At 38.2% G+C, this 20,960-nt stretch overlaps 1 protein-coding gene across 4 annotated transcripts in view; it reads left to right on the plus strand.

The window, feature by feature from the left end:
- Nucleotides 1-19,634, plus strand: part of LOC134354731 (UDP-N-acetylglucosamine transporter-like) — a 70,651-nt gene extending 51,017 nt beyond the window's left edge. For all 4 annotated transcript variants that reach the window (XM_063063916.1, XM_063063919.1, XM_063063917.1 and 1 more), the window contains exons 6-8: nucleotides 6,816-6,934; nucleotides 13,321-13,454; nucleotides 16,435-19,634. In XM_063063916.1, the coding sequence (XP_062919986.1) occupies nucleotides 6,816-6,934; nucleotides 13,321-13,454; nucleotides 16,435-16,525 (344 nt within the window). In that variant the 3' untranslated portion in view covers nucleotides 16,526-19,634. The remainder of the gene's footprint in view (nucleotides 1-6,815; nucleotides 6,935-13,320; nucleotides 13,455-16,434) is intronic.
- Nucleotides 19,635-20,960: the final 1,326 nt, after the last annotated feature.

A 20,960-nucleotide genomic window follows, 5' to 3' on the forward strand; every position in this document is an offset into this window, starting at 1 on the left:
TGAAGTGCATGGTTTAACTGTGGTTGGTCACCTTCGCCCAAAGCTCATAGTAATACTACTTCACATATTTCAGGTTTTTTAATGTTGGGATGCACTAAGGCTCTCGCATTTCAGAACTGAGAATTAAAACACTTATTCATTGAAGGTTAAATAAACAGAATTGCAGACAATGCCCAAGAAATCTTTGTAAGAGATCACATATTAGTCACTTAGCTCAGATATCTCAACTTGTTTTTCCTGCTTCTAACTTTACATTTCAATCCTTTTTAATCCTCTTGATGACATCATGCAGTTTGCACCAGCTCCTGCTAGTTTTTATCAGCACTTTAAACATTATCCAGTCATCTTGCAGGGGTTGCAGATTAGTAGGTGAGATAATACATAGAATGTGAATATTATTGCTAAAATGCAGGTCAATTGGTCTGTATCCATATAAGTATGGGAAAATCAAGATGTAAATCAAAAGAAATTGTATTTTTATGGAACATTTAATAACAGCAAATCTAGGTGGCAATGTGGGCTGCAGACAAGATGCAGTGAGGCTTTACTGTCTATGAATATAGGACACATTAAGTGAATCAGCAAAGGCATTACAGGTGAAATGTAATTTGGAAACTTGAGAAAGAAAAGGATGCAAACGTAGAGTTAATTTCAAATGGTAAGATCGAAAGATGTTATGGTTTCAGAAAGGTCAGGGTGTCCGAGTACATTAGTGAGTGAAAGTTGACTGCAGGTAGAGTAAGGAATTCATAAGGCAAATTAATAATTGATTTTTATTGCAAGCAGATTTGAGTAAAGAAAAATGTCATCTTGCTCCGGATTATATGGATCTTTGAGGTTACGCCTATGTACAGGTTTTGTGCCCCAACTTGAGATAAAGGGGGTGCAGTAAAGATTCTTGTGATTGATTCCTCAGATGGCAGATTTGTGGTGTGCAAAGAGATTAAGCAGACCCAGTCTATTTTGTTCAGTTTAGAAAAAATGAACAGTAATATTACTGGAACATAGAAAATTCCAAGGATTTTCATTAGTACAAGAAGCTTTGACTGATGGTAAGACTGAGGGCATCAGCTTTCCCTTTTAGTCAGCTTTATGGCTCATTCAACCACATTGCACAAGGCCTTGTTCTAATGCAGTTTTCGACTTAGCTCCAGGATAGGATTGAAGGTATGTGAGCAAATTAAGTACGTAGCATCAAATACTTTGTTGAAATCCCACTGCAGAGCAGCGAACAAAAAATATAACCACATCATCCAGATAACCTAACAGAGGAATAAAAGTTGTAAAAAATCTGACATGTATTTCTGCATTCTAAAAGGCATTCAGCAAATTCCAGGAGACTTGTCCCGTATCTCATTTAACTTGGTACATTCGAATAAAAAAACTTCTAAGTATACAAATCACTTTTGAATTGTATCCACAGTTGTAATGAAGGGAAAAAATTGCTGGTTTCTGCATAGCATGCTGTTACAGAAAGCAAATTAATATGGTTAGATAATCTGTTTTGATTGTGAAATACGCATAAATCAAGAAAAAGTATTAAGAAGATGACTCCATTGTTAAAGTTACCCCTGTAAAAAAAATGTAGGTACGTTATTGGCTTCCAAATATTCAGTGCAATGAGGAATTCAGAGTTGGTAGTAGCCCAAGTAGCAGAACATCTTGAATATGAATTGACTCATTGTTCATATCTAATCAAGGCAAAAAAGCATCCACCAAAAGTAAATAAAGTTGTTGCCAAAGCAATTGAGACCAAGTCACAGGAAATACTACATGTTCAAGTTCTGTTCAGATCTTGCAGAATATTCTACATTGTTTTTAAAATGGAACCTTTTTTAAAAAGGTATGAAAACAACCATTTAACTGAGTAAAAATTATGTATTTAAATGAAATATAGAACAAATTGGAACACTATCAAAAATACCACTGCAGTACTATAAAATTGTGTATTGGTTCCTATTGGTTATTAACAGAGGAGTCCATCCAGTGTATGGTGGTGCATTTTCTTTTGATTGTAAATGAACAAAATCAGTGCAAACACCTCATGCAGTAAATGGACTGCCTTCATACAATGCTATCGACAATTGCGTCCTCCAAATTTTCGTTTTCATTATTACATTCAAGATGATTGCTGATACCAGCAAATTCTCCATAGTTCCTGTTGGGAATAGTTAAATGGTTTCTTTTCCATTCCCAGCCATTTCTGGTTATTTCCAAGCCCGATTGCTTGTAACTGCAGTGAGAAAGATGGTTCTGCATTGTCTTGTGCTTGTTTCTCACCAACTATCAGTGGCAGAAATCACTGCTTTTTGACCACGAGCACATGCAACTGGTATTATTTAAAAAACACTTCGCTCTAACCACGATGTAATGTAACAGTCACACAAATGCACGCATCTGACACTAGTTAGAAACTGTTCAGCAACAGTCTCCTGCCCCAATTAAATGGAATAGTGTCCCAAATAAACAAAGGTAGCCAGCTATGTTTGTGATCAGTTTATGTTCTTTAAGAGTTGTCTGAAATAAGCGCCTGCCCCGATTAACTGGAATCCACAGTATTTGCAGAAATAGTACACTTCAGTTTTTCCATTTGGTATCACTTGTAATTCTCAAACCTCTTCAGTAGGTTACAGGCTGAAACCAAGGATGGTTTATGACATAATCCATTTTATTTTTCTATTTGCTCTAATCTGTTACCTGATCTGGGGATTTGTTCACTATTTTATATTTTGTAACTCACTTTCAGATAGGCAAATTACAGTTTAATTATCCTGAATGAGGCTGTGGAGGCTGCAACAATGAAAACTTCTCCAGACTTTCATATACAAAAGATATAGTACTGGTATTTCCAAAAATACAAATAATCGCTATTTGGCATTGCATAACAAATGTTGCCAAAAACCAACTTAGTTGTTGCATTTGAAATTAGAATATAACACATTAGCAAGCAGTTTGAGTTTTTATAAATCCAAGATAGTTTGATTTTATCTAATATTCATTTGTTTTTCCATCTTAACAAACTTTTTAATATACATTATTTTTAATCATTGAATATACATATATACTTGCAATTGATTTACTTATCTTTTTTCCCTCTATATTATCATCTATTGCATTGAACTGCTGCTGCTGAATTAACAAATTTCGCGACACATGCCAGTGATAATAATCCTGATTTTGAAAAGGATGATGTTGTGTGTATTATATTTATTTTCAAGATGCATGTGTCATCTTCTAAGGGAGAACAATAAAATTTAAAAACTACTCCAGATTGCTTTAAGATGTTACTTCAATATCATTTGATGTATATAACCTGCTTTGGACTGACCTCGGTAAATTTTGCCATTTGTACTCCAGTAATAAAGTAATTAAGACAGAAGTTTGTAGAAGTGTGGGCTTGTGATCTGTTGGTGTTTGAGGACAGGGTTTAGTTTTGTTTAATCATTCTAAACCTATAGGGAGTGGAAAGGGCAATGCTTGCTTCCTCCTTGCATAATGCTAATTTATGATCTATTAACACAAATAATCTGAGGCAGTATAATTTGGTCAAAAGGCATGATAAATGAATATAGGGATCTCTGTGTAAAGTACCTGTCATTAACCATGTTAACACAACTTGCCATCGTAAAAAAATGCAAACCAAGTGACAAGGTTTATTTCTAGAGTGAAAGAAAAGGAGACCAATGTCAAATATGGAGAAACTCAGCAGGTCAGGCAGTATCTACGGAAAAAATAAACAGTTGATGTTTTGGGTTGGCCTAAAATGCCGACTGTTTATTCTTTTCCAAAGATGCTGCCTGACCAGCTGAGTTCCTCCAGTGTTTTGTGTTGCTTTGGATGAACAGCATCTGCAGACCTTCTTCTGTTTACTGTATGTTAAATCTGTATCAAATCTTGATTTGACTATGCCTGGAGTAATGTATATAATTTTCATCACAGCATTAGAGCTGATGAAGAGAGAATGATGAAGCTGCATACAAAGTTAGAATTAGAGGGTTGAGCATGGTGGGACTAATGTTCTGAGCTACGTATATTTCAGTGCAAGGAGTATTGTAGGAAAGTAAGTTGAGTTTGGGGCATGGATCAGTGTGTGGAATTATGACATTGTGGCCATTAGTGAGACTTGGTTGCAGGAGGGGCAGGACTGGCAGCTCAATGATCAGGGTTCCATTGTTTTTGACATAATAGAGCAGGAGGGATTAAAGGGAGAGGGGTGGCATTACTAGTCAGGGAAAATGTCATTGCAGTGCTCAGCCAGGATAGACTGGAGGGCTCATCTATTGAGGCTTTATCAGTAGAACTGAAGAATCAAAAGTATGACCACATTAATGGGATTGTTACTGACCACCCAACAATCTTTTATAGATTTAGAGGAGCAAATTTGTACAGAGATTGCAGACTGTTGCAAGAAACATAAGGTTGTGAAAGTAGGTGATTTTTAACTTTCCACGTATTGTCTGGAACTTCCATACTATAAAAGGCTGGATAGGAAAGAGTTTGTCAAATGTGTTCAGGAAAGTTTGCTTAATCAGTATATAGAAGTCCCAACTAGAGAGTGTGATACTAGATCTCCTATCAGGGAATGAGACAGGGCAGGTGACAGAAGTTTGTAGAAGGGAACACTTTGCAACTAGTGATCATAAGGCCATTAGTTTCAAGGTAATTATGGAAAAGGATAGGTCTGGTTCTCAGGTTGAGATTCTAAATTGGGGAAGGGCCAGTTTTGATGGTATCAGAAAGGATCTGGTAAGTGTGGATTGGGACAGGTTATTTTTTGGCAAAGATATACTTGGTTAGTAGGAGACCTCCAGAAGTGAAATTGTAAGAGTACAGAGTTTGTATGTTCATGAATAAAAGGCAAGGATAACAGGTTTAGGGAACCTTGGTTTTCAAGTGATAATGAGGCCCTGGTTAAGAAAAAGGAGGTGCATAGCAGGTAAGGACAGGAAGGACAAACAAGCTACTTGAGTGTGAGAAATGCAAGAGAACACTTAAAAAGGATATCAGGAGGGTTAAAAGAAGACGAGGTTGCTCTAGCAGACAAGGTTAGGAAAATCCTAAGGACTTCTATAGATATATTAAGAGTAAAAGGATAGCGAGGGACAAAATTGGTCCTCTGGAAGATCAGAGTGGTAATTATATGTGGAGCAGAAACAGATGGGTAAGATTGAAAATGGATTTTTTACATTTGTATTTACTCGGAAGACGACGGAGTCTATGGACTTTAGCAAGGCCTTTGACAAGGTCCCGCATGTGAGGGTGGTCAAGGAAGTTCAGTCACTGGCATTCAAGGTGAGGTAGTAAATTGAATGAGACATTGGCTTTGTGAAAGGCCAAAGAGTGATAGTAGTTGGTTACCTCTCTGACTGGAGGCTTGTGACTGGTGATGTGCTGCAGGGATCAGTGCTGGGTCCGTTGTTGTTTGTCTTTTATATCAATGATCTGGATGATAATGTGGCTAACTGGACCAGTAAGTTTGTGGATGACACCAAGATTGGGGGATAGTGGACAGTGAGGAAGACTATCAAAACTTGCAGTCGGATCTGGACCAGCTGGAGAAATGTGCTGATAGGTTTGAGGTGTAAGCAACTCACAAAGTGCTGGAGGAACTCAACTGATAGATAGTCAACATTTCAGGCCAAGATGCTTCATCAGGTTCTGGTGAAGGGTATCAACCCGAAAAGTTGACTGTTTACTCCTTTGCATGGATGCTGCCTGGCCTGCTGAGTTCCCCCAACATTTTGTGTGTGTTGCTGGGATTTCCAGAATCTGCAGATTTTCTCTTGTTTTAGGTGTAATGTGTTGCACCTTAGGAAGACCAACTAGGATAGATCTTTCATGGTGAGTAATCGGGCACTGAGGTGTGTGATAGAACAGAGGATCTGGGAATACAGATCCATGCTTTGCTGAAAGTGGCATCACAGGTAGATAAGGTCATAAAGAAAGCTTTTGGCACATTGGCCTTCATAAATCAATGTACTGAGTTGAGTTGGGATGTTATGTTGAAATTGTGTAAGATGTTGGTAATGCCAAATTTGGAATGTTATGTACAGTTTGGGTCACCTACCTATAGCAGAGATATAAATAAGATTGAATGAGGGCAGAGAAAATGTACAAAGGTGTTGCTGGGTCTCAAGGGCTTGAGTTATAGGGGAAGATTGAATAGTTAGGACTTCATTTCCTAAAATCTAGAAGATTGAAGGGAGATTTGATAGAGGTATACAAAATTGAGGAGTATAGATAGGGTAAATGCAAGTAGTCTTGTTCCACTAAGATGAGGTAAGACTACAACTGAGGTCATGGTTTAAGTGTGAAAGGTAATGTTTAAGACAAATTTGAGGGGGAACTTCTTTCAGATTGTGTTGAAAATGTGGAATGAGCTGCCAGCTCAAGTGGTGGATACGGGTTTGTTTAAATTTCAACATTTAAGAGAAGTTTGGATAAGTACATGGATGGGAGCAGTACGGAGGGATGGAAGGCTATGGTCTGGGTGCAGGTCAATGGGGTGAGGCAGATTACTGGTTCAGCATCGACTAGATGGGCCAAATAATGTGTTTCTGTGCTGCAAAGTTCTGACTTTGACTGAGGGTTTGCAGAGGAAAGAAATGAAGTGTTCTAAATGTAAAGATGGTATTTGAATTAAGGTTTTAATTGAAATTCAGATCTAAATCTTGACTTGCACTAAATTATTATATCAAAATATTTTTTGAAAATCAGGGAAGTTTAAATTAGGCTTACAGATTAACATAAAATAACTAAATTATATAAAGTAACAATAGCAACAAAGCATCCTAAACTTTCAATATTGTCTCTAGGTTTGTTTGGCAGCATTTTTGGAATGATGGGTGTATATGTGTACGATGGTCGGCGAATACACGAACACGGATTTTTCCAAGGTTACAACAAAATCACTTGGATCGTTGTTACTCTGCAGGTGGGTGGATGAAAATATTGGAATTCCTGTATAAATTTTTACATGATATTGTAATATCTTGTTTTGGTTTTTCCTCCGTTAATAGTCGGAAAGATGTGGAACAAGAGAAATAATGTTTAGATCTTGGCACTGAAGAGAAGTAACAACCCAACCCCACACACGTTTATGTGCATGTGTGTGTGTTTTATCTCTCAGTGGATATGGTTATAAAAACATGGAAGGACTAGAACGTGGTTGAGATTTTTGTTTAAGTATGATTTTGGGTACACAGGAGGAGAAGTAAATTATTTTTACCCTGGGGAAATGTCACCATTCACTGAGTCTGTTCCTGACCTCTTAACTAATACAATTATTAACTAAGTGTTGTGTGCTGTGTGATAGTATGTACTGTGTTGCAGACCTTGGCCCAGGAAGAACACTGTTTTGTTTAGCTGTATAGATGTGAATGGTTGAATGACTACACCACCTCCAGCACCTCCTTTCCTCTGTACATTGAACAGAGAAATCTACAGTACATTACAGACCATTACAAAGCTGTGCTGACCATGTAACTTACTCTAGAAACTGCCTAGAATTTCCCTACCGCATAGCCCTCCATTTTTCTAAGGTCCATGTACCTATCTAAGAGTCTCTTAAAAGACCCTGTTGTAGCCACCTCTACTGCAGTCGCTGGCAGTGCATTCCACACACCCACTACTCTGTGTGGAAAAACTTCCCTCTGACATTCCCCTTCTACCTACTTCCAAGCACCTTAAAACTATGCCCCTCATGTTAGCTGTTTCAGCTCTGGGGGGAAAAGCCTCTGGCTATCCACACAACCAATACTTCTCATTATCTTATACACCTCTCATCCTCCGTCGCTCCAAGAAGAAAAGGCCAAGTTCACTCAACCTATTCTCATAAGGCATGCTCTCCAATCCAGGCAACACCCTTGAAGATCTCTCTGCACTCTCTCTGTAGTATCCACATCCTTGCTGTAGTGAAGTGACCAGAATTGAACACAGTACTCCAGGTGGGATCTAACTAAGGTCTTGTATAGCTGTAACATTACCTCGCGGCTCTTGAACTCAATCCCACAGTTGAAGGCCAACACGCCACACACCTCCTTAACAGCACTGTCAATCTGAAGTTGCAATATTTAATATTGCCAATATCCAATAGGGTCTTGTGATCATGAGAAAAACATTTAAGGTACAGTATACATTTGCACCATTTGTTGAAATGTGGTAACATTTCTTGATATCTCTATTACATATTAATAATCTTAGTAGATTGATACCTGGACTTTCAACGTTTGGTAAAAATCTTTTCATAAATGAGGAAGTGTTCTGTTTCTTTGGAGACTAGCATAGATTATATTACATTATCTTTTGTACATTAAAATCTACTTGGAGATAATGGGTGTCTTAAAAGATACGAAGGTAGACAAATCTCTAGGGCCTGAACACTGAGAAGCTGGATAAGAAATTGAGGGAACTCTGGTTGAAGTATATGCATCACTGTCAGCTGAGGGTGAGGTGCAAGTAGACAAGAGTAGTAAATGCTGTAGCTTTATATAAAAAGGACTGGAAAGAAAAACCTGGGAACCAAAGACCAGCAAGTCTAACATCTGTGGAGGTATTGTAAGTTACTGGAGTGGGAAAAGGTGTACATGCACCTGGAAAGGTGGATTGATAAGGCAGTGTCAGCATGGCTTTGTGGGTGGTACATGCAGACATCCCACCCTGCAAAAACTCATTTCAGGGAGGTAGCACCATCAATTTGTGGAGACTCCTGGAACTTCCGGGAGAGGTGAGATGTCTGCAATAGAGTAGCTCCTTAGCAGCTAGCCAGCTAGTTTAAATAACGTTAGCTATGCTAATGAATGAATGACACCTGTTAAACTCATCTCAACATGTCTTGTACAGTCTTAACCCACCATGGGCAATAGAAAAGTCACTGTTGCAAACAGTGCAGTGAGCAACACTGTCATTATTTTGACCTCTATTAGGCAGGGGTACAGTTTAGTGTAGTTTGGGGTGACGTATGTTTTATATTTTCTTTTTTAGCAATACTCTGCCACTCTGACTTTTATTGAACTCTCTTCGCTCTTGCTCTCGCTCTCTCTCGCGCGCGCGCACTCTTGCTCGTGGTTGCTCTCACTCGTGCTTGCTTTCTCACTCTCGCTCTCCCGCGTGCGCTCTCTCGTCGCTCTCACTCGCGCTTGCTTTCTTGCTCTCGCGCTCGCTCTCTCTCTCTTTCTCGCGCGTTCTCTCACGCTCGCTCTCAAAAAAATCAATTTCCGGAACATTGTATATAATTTGCGGGCATCAGGGAGCCACTATTAATATGCGGGAGACTCCCAGAACTTCCGGGAGAGGTGGGATGTCTGTATATGTCTTATGAACTTGATTGAGTCTTTTGATATTGCGACTAAAAGTAGTTAACAGCAGGGCAGTTGATCTGGTGTATATGGATTGCTGTAAGGCCTGTGAAGTTCCACATGGTGGGCTGCTGTGGAATTTTAGATTGCATGGAATCCATGGAGTGTTGGCTAACCGGATACACAATTGGTTCAATGAAAGCAGAGACTGATGGTGGAAGGTTGTTCTCAGAGTGGAGGCCCCTGACTAATGATATGCGTCTGATCAGTGCTGATCACCTCTATCAACAATTTGTGTAACGTACAAGGCATGGCTAGTAAATTTGCAGATAACGCTAAGATAGCTGCTGTAGTGGACAATGAAGAAGAGTTTCAAAAATTACAGGTAAATCTTGATCAGCGAATTGGAGTTTAATTTGGATGAGTGCAAAGTATTGCATTTGGGAAATCAAATCCAGTTCAGACTTTCACAGTGACAGCAAGACCCTAGGAAGTCTTGCAGAACCTTGGAGTACGTGCATGTATGTGGTTCACTGAAGGTGTCATTATAGGTAGACAGAATGGTAAAACTTTTGGCACCCTGGCCTTCATCAGTCAAAGCAGAGTATAAAAGTTGGGAGATCATCATGTGGTTGTACAAGATACTCATGTGGCCACACTTGAAGTATTGTGTTCAGTTTTGGTTGCCCTGCTATAGGAAACATGTTATTAAACTGGGGGGGAAATGCAGAAAAGATTTACAAGGATGTTGCCAGGATATGAGGGACTGAGTTACAGGGACATATTGGACAAGCTAGGATCTTGGCGCATAGGAGACTGAGAAGTGATCTGATGGTGTTGGATAAAGTCATGAGGGGCATTGATAGGGTGAATGCATTTGGTCTTTTTCCCTGGGTTGGGGAATCGAGAACCAGAGGGCATGGGTTTAAGGTAAGGGGAAAGAATTAATAAGATTTAGAGAGGCAACTTTTTTTCTTTAGAGGAAATAGTTGAGATGATACAGTAACTACTCTTAAAAGATTAGTTGGACAAGTAACTGGATTGGAAAGATTTACAAGGTTATGGCGCAAACACTAGTAAGTGTGTTCAGTGCTCCCGGTGTGGCCTATTGTATGTTGGTGAGACCCAACGTAGGTTGGGAGACCACTTTGCTGAGCATCTACACTCCGTCTGCCAGAACAAGCGGGATCTCCCAATGGTCACCCATTTTAATTCCACTACCCATTCCCATTCTGATATGTCCATCCATGGCCTCCTTCACTGTCAGGATATGGCCGTTCTTATGTTGGAGGAACACCTTGTATTCCATTGGGGTAGCCTCCTGTCTGATGGCATGAACATCGATTTCTCAAACTTCCAGTAATGCCTGCTCCACCACCCCCCTCACCATTTCCCATCCCCTTGTCCCTCATGTTATCTCCTTGCCCACCCATGGCCTCCCTCTGGTGCTCCTCCTCACCCCTTTTTTCTTTCTTCCATAGCCTTCTGTCTCTTTCACCAATCAACTTCCCAGTTCTTTGCTTCATCCCTCCCCCTCCAAATTTCACCTATTGCCTGGCATTTTTCTCTCCCCTCCCCCTACCTTTCAAATCTACTCCTCAGCTTTTTTTCTCCAGTCCTGCCCTGCCGAAGGGTTTCAGCCCGAAATGTCGACTGTACTTTTTTTACCATAGATGCTGCCTGGCCAGCTGAGTTCCTCCAGCATTTTGTGTGTGTTACTAGTAAGTGGACCTAACTTTGTTGGCGCATTTTAGTCAACATGAAGTAACTAGGCCTGTTTCCATGCTATATGAACTCTTTTCATAGAACTGTACAGCACAGAAGCAGACCCTTCAGCCAAACTCGAGGGTGACAAAAAGAATAACTGATCGAGTTCCTATTTACCTGATAGGCCCATATCCCTATTCACCACAGTTTGGCCAATTCATTTGATCTTTTAATATTTTTAGTAATGTAATGCTTCCAATTATAAACATGTTCCTTTTTAATTTGGCAAACTTGTTTTCCCATCTTGTCATAAATAAAGGATTGATTCCCAAACACATTTCCTCACAGATGACACTAATTACATCCTGTGAAATGGAGTACACAACTGTTCAGACTCATTAAATCTATAAGCATCACTTTTGGTAAACAACCTCTTAGACTTCATCAAATGCCTTCAAGAAATAAGTATAAATAACATTAATATTTATTCCTTGTATTCTTAGTCTATTCATAAAAGTCATTAAAAATGATGGCAGGATTGGATGAGGCTCATGATTTGCACTGTTGCCCACATTCAACACTCCCAGGAGATCTTGTTCAAAAGGCTGTTCATGGTAGCTGTGATCTAAATGGAAGGAAAAAAATCTGATTACTGCAGATAAAAGATTTATCTGTACTAATTTCAGACAATTTATATACTTCCATTTACTTTTATGTCATTGCTTTGCTTTGTATTTTTGGCAAATGAAGCTCTTGCACATTTGGGATGTAAACTGATTATGTTGCATTTTAAGGAAAATTCCTTACATTGATCTTGTGTTCTACATGTACATATTTGCTCAGTTTATAGTGGATGCTTTCTAGTCCAGTCAGTTCAAGCTCACCCAATCCAGAATCCTTATTTATTTTGTTTGTCAATCAATTCTTTAGGTAAGGATGAATTGCCATAAGGCTGAGAATGGCTGCCAAGTTAACACTCAATAATACTTTTATAAAATAAATATATAAATATCCCTACAAGTTAACTATGTGTTTGCGACTCATTCGGTTGCCATTAATTCTCTCTCATATTTTATTTGTAAATCAGATTCTTAGGGTCACAGAGTACAGGTGTATAAACTTAAGATTTTTTGCCTTGAATCTCGTTTCTAACTTGCGTTTTCTTGATGCACTTACTTTATACTTTTAAATAAATATGTAATTGTTCAATAATTAGAATTTGAGGGTATCAAGTGATTGTTTTATGCACTTGAATATAGCTCTTTAAATTCATTGTATTACCACTTTGCATTCCCATTATATTATGTATGAGAGCTTGTATGTCACCTCCAGTGATGGGTAAAAGATGCTGCTCCTATAGGTACAGAGATGGCTGCATTAAAAGAAATTCTGCCTCATCATGGAAATGTGAAGTTTTGCAAACCAGAAAATGACTTCATTGCCATGATTGGAGCTATAGAACTTGTAAATTTTCCCATTTTTAACTTTCCTTGTACCCTTGCTAAACATTTCTTCAAATATTAGCCCAATTTTCAGCCTATAATGAATTCTGTTCCAATGGTTGTTTTCAGATTGCCTCCTTTTTTTGTTCTCTAATTTATCTCTTTGTTCTTCTGACCGTCATTCTGAAGTTGTTCCCAGTTACCAGTTCATTCATCATCATGATCATCATTGCCAGTTGTACCAGTGTCCATTTTCCTGGTCTGCCTCCAGTCTGCCTGTCCAAACCAAGCCAAGATTTCCAAAACTGCTGCTCTGCGTCTGGAATCACATTCTCGCTCTGCCTAATTGTGTACTGCACATAGCTTCCTTCTGCGGTGTCATAATCGTGTTAAGCTCTGAGATCCAATATCTAACTATTCTTGTACATGCTGTCTCAGCCTATTGCTTTAGGTCTTCTCATCTAAGCTACAACAGTGACATTTGTTCCGGCAGAGTGAGTTACCTGACGAACTCTTCACTTCAGCACTAGGAATACTTTGAGGCCCCTGAGAGCAGCCCAACTCTGAAAATTGCTGCAGTTTTACAGTATGTAATGGAACCTGTGTTCTCTGGCATCTGGGTTGATTGGCATCTAAGAATGAGTTTAGCTACATTCCGTAAATGAGTTAAATTGAAGGAAATTAATTGCTGACCTGAATATGAAGTCAGTAAGACATGGTGCTTTCTTTTTAGCTGCATTTGATAGTAATACCAGGCCACGTTGAAAGAGAGCAACCTGTTTTAAGTTGTGTGGTTAACAAGGATTTTGAGACATCCTAAGCGTACAATCAATCAGTTCTGCATAATTCTTTCTTCCCTATTTCTTTTTGATCAGGCTCTTGGTGGTCTAGTGATTGCAGCGGTCATCAAATATGCAGACAACATCTTGAAAGGATTTGCTACTTCGTTATCCATTATTCTTTCAACATTGATCTCTTACTTCTGGTTACAAGATTTTGTGCCTACCAGGTACTAAGACTAAGAAGGATTTTTTAAAAAATATATTGCATTTTTATCCCTTTACTTAGTTTTTGTTTTAAGGAAAATAATATATTATTTTATCTATGTAAAATTGAATGTATCATTCTGTGTTTATGGTTTTAATTTACCTGGTTCTACTTAATACCACTTAAGTTTTAGCATATACATAAATTGATTTTATTTCTAAGATATTTGAGATATTTGGATATTTGTTGCTCTAAATAACATTTGTTGATTTTTTTTCCCCCACTTTGATTAGAACTACTCCCAGTTGCACCATCTCAATGTAATTAAGAAAATACTATTCCAGTATTTAGAGGGCAGCTTTATCCTATAGATTATCTAATGTAGCCAATTTTTTTTATTTATTGAGATACATTGCCCTTCGAGCAATGCCACCTGGCAATTTCCCGATTTAATCCTAGCCTAATCACTGGACAATTTACAATGACCAACTAATCTACCAACTGCTACACCTTTGGACTGTGGGAGGAAACCGGAGCACTCAGAAACCCACGTGGTCACAGGGAGAACGTACAAACTCCTTGCAGGCAGCGGCAGGAACAGAACCTGGATCGCTGATACTGTAAAGTGTGCTAACCATTATGCTACCATGCTGCCCCGAGCAGGTATGAGGTGCCCCTTGATATCAGACTCGTTATCAAGAGCAATAATTAGTGACTGCTTCTAATTATCCCTGCAAAAGAGGTGGTCAACTGATGACTTGATTGACTGCAGTCCTCAGTTTTGCTACCGAAGGAGTAATACGATGTTGACCATATCTGTAATAAAGGAACACATTTCTATTTGAGGATAATATATGATTTGAGGAAGTTGCAGTGCTTTTGCAGCCCTCATCTTCAAAGTCAGTAGTGGATAATGGATTGTAAAGTAACATCAAAAATGCTGGACTGCGTGTCTTTTAGATGATGCATGCCGCAGCAATGGTCTGCCAGTGAAAGAGGGAGCTATTGTGTATACAGTATGTTGATGTCTTTTTGACCCATGTCCAAATTTCACATGAGAGTGGTAATCCCTGCTCATAACTCCATTCAAGTAAAAACAGTTGAGCAGATTAAAACAGTCCAAATTCAGTTAACACTTCTACTTTTTTCTAATTTTAAACCAAGTGCAGTATTAAGATCTACTTAATATTTATTAAGCTGTTTCCATTCTGACCAGATTCTCAACTTTACTCGAGCTTCTATGTTGAAGTGTACCATTTAAAACCAATCTGCAAAAATTCACTGTTCAGAAGCAGAATTTGCAATTTCAGATGACAGCCTACAATGCAACCATACTTGAAGTGTTTAGATCTTATGCATACATGTCCTTCCCAGCCCATGTATGACTGATTTGCGTACAACCTGTATATATGAACAAGCATTTGGGAAACCGGAAGATTGGATTTACCCGCTGCTGTGGGACTGCAGGCATCTTCTGCCAGTTGAGGACTTGGTTTGTGATTGCATTTCTAACGCGAATTGTTCGTGTTACAGACAATTCACAGGAAAGCAGTCACCTGGGGACGATCTGTATCTATCAAGTGTGATTAGATTGATCAAAGTATTTGGAAGGGCAGAAAAAAATTGAAAGGAATGGGAAGCTATACAGTTTACTGTTGAAACTCTCTAGAAATTGCATGAAGAAAGTTGTTTCTTGTTTGGATGCATTAGAGAATTGCACCCAAAATGCACTTGAATATACAATAGTGACGTTTATCTTCAGGTTTGTACTAAAATTCCTAGTGTGATCAGTACAACAATGAAACCAGTGTTGTCAGGGAACATAACAAAAGATACCTGTTTTTCCTCATATTAAAACATTCCTTGATGTAATAAAGAACTGTAACTAGTAATTTTATTAATACCTGAAAAAGGGTTTTGTGGCATCGCAATAAGCATTTTAAATAAGGGTACCTGCTCCTATATCATTCAAAGAATGCTTATAATGATATATCAAACCATGTGACAGTTTTATTGGCTTTCCACAAATTTGTTTCATAGTTCAGGCAACCCTTACCACCCCCTCAGCTTTATTGTGTTTCTGTAAAACTATTGATACAACTTTCAGAAATAAGGCAATATTCAACCCCAAGATATTTAATTAAATTTTCAGTCCACATCATTCCTGCACAGATTGAAAGGGTGTATTATTAGCTACTTGTAGTCATCAAAGGGTGGCGGGGTGGAGATGTGTCTCTACCAAAGGAGTTGTACCACACTCCTTCCCTCTGCCAGCTTGCAGGTCATCTTTGGGCAAGGTGTACCATCTGCATAGCTCCTGGATCAGAGTCACATCAAGTCATGGGAGCAAGCAATGGATGGTTGCATGAGTGGCAGATGCATATCACAAGTCCTGGTAACGTGACCACTGATGCCAGGAAGACAATTAATAATGGCTGGGGACACCTATCTTGGAAGGACACTGAGAAGGCAATTGCAAACCGCTTTTGGGGGAAAAAATCGCGAAGAACAATCAGGGTCATGGAAAGACCGTGATTGCCTATGTCATATGCCACGGCATATAATGAACGAACAATAGTTATCAAACAGTTAGACGTAAAGCAGATAGAATGTGATATAGAGTATTCTGGGACAAAAGTATACCTAGACTAAGATATGAAAAACATTGGGATTTTTAAATAACAGACAGTGGGATTCAAATGCATATTTCATGTATACATATGCAATTTAAGTGAAAATACAACCAGAAGAATTTTGGGTTTTATAAATGGTTGTGCTATGATACTCAAATCAAGGCATTTGTTAAGACATACTTTGGGTGGGGGGGGGGGAGGAACCTTTCCCATGCATTTCTAACAATTACAGAATGGAATGTTCATCAAAATGGTACTTACTGAAGTAATAAATACATCGTAAATTTCCATTATGGTGTATGTTGTATTATATGTCAGTTGAAAGCTGTTTTTTAACAAGAAACTTCTGCTGATCTGTTTTTCTTATAGTGTCTTTTTCCTTGGAACCTTCCTGGTGATAGTTGCAACGTTTTTGTATGGATATGAACCGAAGAACAGCACAGATCCAAACAAAGCATGATGCAGAGTCGGTTAGCAGAACACTTCATTCATGTGCAAGTGTAAAACTTGTTCAAAGGTCTAAACGCTAGCACCTGAAGCACTTGGAGTTGATATTAAGGAAATTGTTGGCCATGATAACTTTCTCAAATGTGAGAAATAATCAGTGATTAGAGTAGTGGCACTCAAGACTTGAAATATTGGTGGTTAAATGCAAAGCATCACATATTAGACAATTAAGTAGCCGAAAGGATCATGCTTGGCCTCATGGTCATAATCTATGCAATGTGCAATCAGGGTTCTTAATTAGAGGTTTGCTGGTGAGAGGGGGTGATTTTGAGAAACTGTTTTAAATCAAATTGAAGGCAATTGCTTGAGTAATTATTTGAAAGAAGACAACTTGTTTTTAAATGGGAACATACTGGACAGCTGGCCTACGATCTGGTCTTCAACTGTAGATAGCATAATTTAGACCAACTCTTTAAAAATAAATACAATTTATTTCTAAATTGTATAAAGAAAATTCTAAAACAAGCTAAGTTTTCATTTGCAATTTCTCGGATAAACTAATGTGGACCATTTCTGTGCTCCCAAACTGTAATTTCAGATTTAAATGGACCAAACCATAAAATTTGATCCCAAAAGATTGATTAAGAATCCAGAAACTTGTGATGGAAATTGAAATGAATTTATTTAATCTCCATAAAGCATTCGTAAACTTGTATATTAGTATCACACTGTATTAAATCGTTTACTGTTGTAGATAAAATAACTTATTTTGTCTGTATAGTTTTATAATGGTAGTCACCAGAAAATGGTAAGTCTATCTAATTTTTTTTTTGATTCTTGCAATGAGTAAACTCAAAACATTTGTGAAGGAGGGAAAAATGCTTTATCTATTGTTTAAATGTTCTCTGATTCTTTGCTGTGAAATGACCAGTGCTACCTGATAAATGCGTAATGAAAACTTCGGGTTGGGAACAGTATTAACAATCGCTCTTGAATATTACAAGAATGACTGGATTCTTTAAACGGTCTTCTTTACATTGTTTTTCTTGGTATCACTTTGCCCTTGAGCTTGTACATAAAATACTGTCCATCTAATATAAGTATTAAATTTGACTATTTGTTTAATCTATTTTGATAGAAGACTTACAAGAATTGTACAAGGGAATTTGTAGGATTTCAGTAGGATATTCTAAGATATCAACAGCTTTGACCTGACATTAACCCCAATTTTCTTTCCACAAATGCTACCTGAACTAATGAGTGTTCATAACATTTTAAACATAGATGCTGGAAATCCAAGCAACACACACAAAATGCTGGAGGAAATCAGCAGATCAGGCAACATCTATGGAAATGAATGTTTCGGGCCAAAACCCTTCAAAGGGTCTCAGCCCAAAATATTGACTGTTTATTCATTTCCACAGATGCTGCCTGACTTGCTGAGTTCCTCCAGCATTTTGTGTGCGTTTATACATTTAATGTTTGTACCTCAGACTTCCAGCATCTTCATTGTTTATAAGTTAAAAATCATATGTCAACTTTAAAGGATTTTATTGAATTAAATCTTCATTGGAATATGCAATGCCCTGTCACTATAACCAAGACTTCATCATTCAAATGTTATTACATAATGTAAATGACAGCACTTTTCAGATTGTTCTTTTGTCAAAAATGAAGTTTTTTTTCTGGGGGTGAATTTGAAAGATGCTTTAATGTCAAGAAGTTTTGAAATTAAGTATGGTATTCCACACAACTAATGTTAAATACGTATTGATTTGTGAGCCAGGAATTTATTGCTGCTTGGTTAAACCTTGCACATTTTAAATGAAATTTGTGTTTCCCTATTTTGTCAATAATTAATATGGTTATCAATTACTGCAACCTGATTGATTTTATTTTTGAATGCTACTAAAACTCTTGTTTTATATTAGACAGTTACTGGCAGCTGATGTTTTTTGCTCCCTCAGCTATTATTTTCTCTGCTCCAAATTTACCAATATTTAATACTAAGTTCCTGAAGGCATTATCTTTTACTTTGATAAGGTTACAGAAATATTGGTTTTCCGTGGCAGTAAATCAGCCATTCCTTATACAGTGCTTGAAAATGAATGTTTGCTGTGTTCTTAATTCTGAAGTTAGTTCTGAGTGTCAGTCATCCATTGTCCATTCTATGTTCACCTCCTCAAAAACATGAACTTTTAGCAATGGTGTTTAGTTGGAAATGGGAGTGGGATCTACAAAGGATTTTCTTGTATGTTTGACCAGTGAGGCCAAAGGTAGTCCAACAAGAACGGGCGTATTTATGATCTGCTGAATCAATATCAACTGGCAGCTTTCCCATTTATTTGAATGCTCTCCCAGCCGCAATAGGAGATAATTGTGTTCACAAGCTTTGCAACTATTTTTTTGCTCCCACTTCAAAGCCAATAACGAGACCTCTTTGTATTCATAAAGGCATTATTTTAAAGAATCAACAATAGGGTAATGACATGCAGTACAGCTGACTATTTGGGTGCATTCAGCTCAGTGAAAGCACTGAAAGAAAAATGGCTTTTGAATTGTTAAATGCTGTAAACATGCTAAATCTCTAATTACAGAGTAGATGAAGGGTAGTGGAATTGGCTGAATTTCATAAACACTAATTCATTAAATATTTAGTTTTTCCCAATATAATATTTTGGCTTCATAGTTTTGACGAGTGATGGTACTGCATGAAATTCTTTTGCTTTGAGTACCTGGTATATTTGAAAGGATAAATTCAAATAATATTTAGCTCCTTGTGAGCTGGTGTCCATGTTTGCAACTTTTAATGACAATATATTCACATTACAAAAATGTACTGTATTTGTATGAAAGTGTTTTAGCAATGTTACTGTATATTCCAATGAAGAAAGTCCACAGCAGCTTGCATCACAAGTATCAATCGTAATGCATTGGTTTGGAATGGGTTTCTTGTTGGGGGAAAATGGGATCTAAAAGTTCAAAATTCCTCCCATTTTTAAATCATATTAAAGATGTGCTTATTTGACAATGGTAAAATGGATTTAGAATTTTTTTCAATTGTATTTTAACTTTTCTGTAAATCTGCCAAATTGGAATGCATATTTTATAAATAAAGTCTTTCTTTGGATATTTGGAAGTTTGTCTAGTTTAATGGACAAGTAATATTGAACTAATTACGTTGTGAGCAAACAACAAAAATGTATGGAAACATTGAGACAACATTCATAAGATTTAATGCAATTATGAAAATAAGGTACCTATTTTGAGCGGGCATCGATTATACCAGTGCCCAGGAAGAGCTTGATGATCTGCCTCAAAGATTGTTGCCCAGTTACATCCACAGTGATGAAGTGTTTTGAGAGGCTTTAAATTCCTTGGTGTTATCATTTCAGAGGACCTGTCTTGTACCCAGTATGTAAGTGCAATTACGAAGAAAGAATGGCACCATCTCTATTTCCTTAGGAGTTTGTGGAGATTTGGCATGACATCTAAAACTCCGACAAACTTCTATAGATGTGTGGAGAGTATATTGACTGGCTGCATCACAGCATGATTTGGTGACACCAATGCCATTGAACAGAAAATCCTACAAAAAGTAGTAGATGCGGCTCACTGCATCACAGGTAAAGCCCGCCCCACTATGGAGCATATTCATATGAAACACTGTCGCAGGAAAGCATCATGCATCACCAGAGACCCCCACCACCCAGGACCTGCTCTCCTTGCTGATACCATCAGGAAGAAGGTACAGGAGCCCTAGTACTTTTACCACCAGATTCATAAACAGTTATTACCCCTCAACTATCAGATAGAAACATAGAAACATAGAAAATAGGTGCAGGAGTAGGCCATTCGGCCCTTCGAGCCTGCACCGCCATTTATTATGATCATGGCTGATCATCCAACTCAGAACCCAGCCTTCCCTCCATACCCCCTGACCCCTGTAGCCACAAGGGCCATATCTAACTCCATAGCCAATGAACTGGCCTCAACAGTTTGCTGTGGCAGAGAATTCCACAGATTCACCACCCTCTGTGTGAAGAAGTTTTTCCTAATCTCGGTCCTAAAAGGCTTCCCCTCTATCCTCAAACTGTGACCCCTCGTTCTGGACCTCCCCAACATCGGGAACAATCTTCCTGCATCTAGCCTGTCCAATCCCTTTAGGATCTTATACGTTTCAATCAGATCCCCCCTCAATCTTCTAAATTCCAACGAGTACAAGCCCAGTTCATCCAGTCTTTCTTCATATGAAAGACCTGCCATCCCAGGAATCAATCTGGTGAACCTTCTTTGTACTCCCTCTATGGCAAAGATGTCTTTCCTCAGATTAGGGGACCAAAACTGCACACAATACTCCAGGTGTGGTCTCACCAAGGCCTTGTACAACTGCATGTTGAACCAAAGGGGATAACTTCACTTTCGTCATCATCGAAATGTTCCCACAA

This window comes from Mobula hypostoma, chromosome 12 (assembly GCF_963921235.1).
Source record: "Mobula hypostoma chromosome 12, sMobHyp1.1, whole genome shotgun sequence".
In the NCBI taxonomy this organism is placed as follows: domain Eukaryota; kingdom Metazoa; phylum Chordata; class Chondrichthyes; order Myliobatiformes; family Myliobatidae; genus Mobula; species Mobula hypostoma.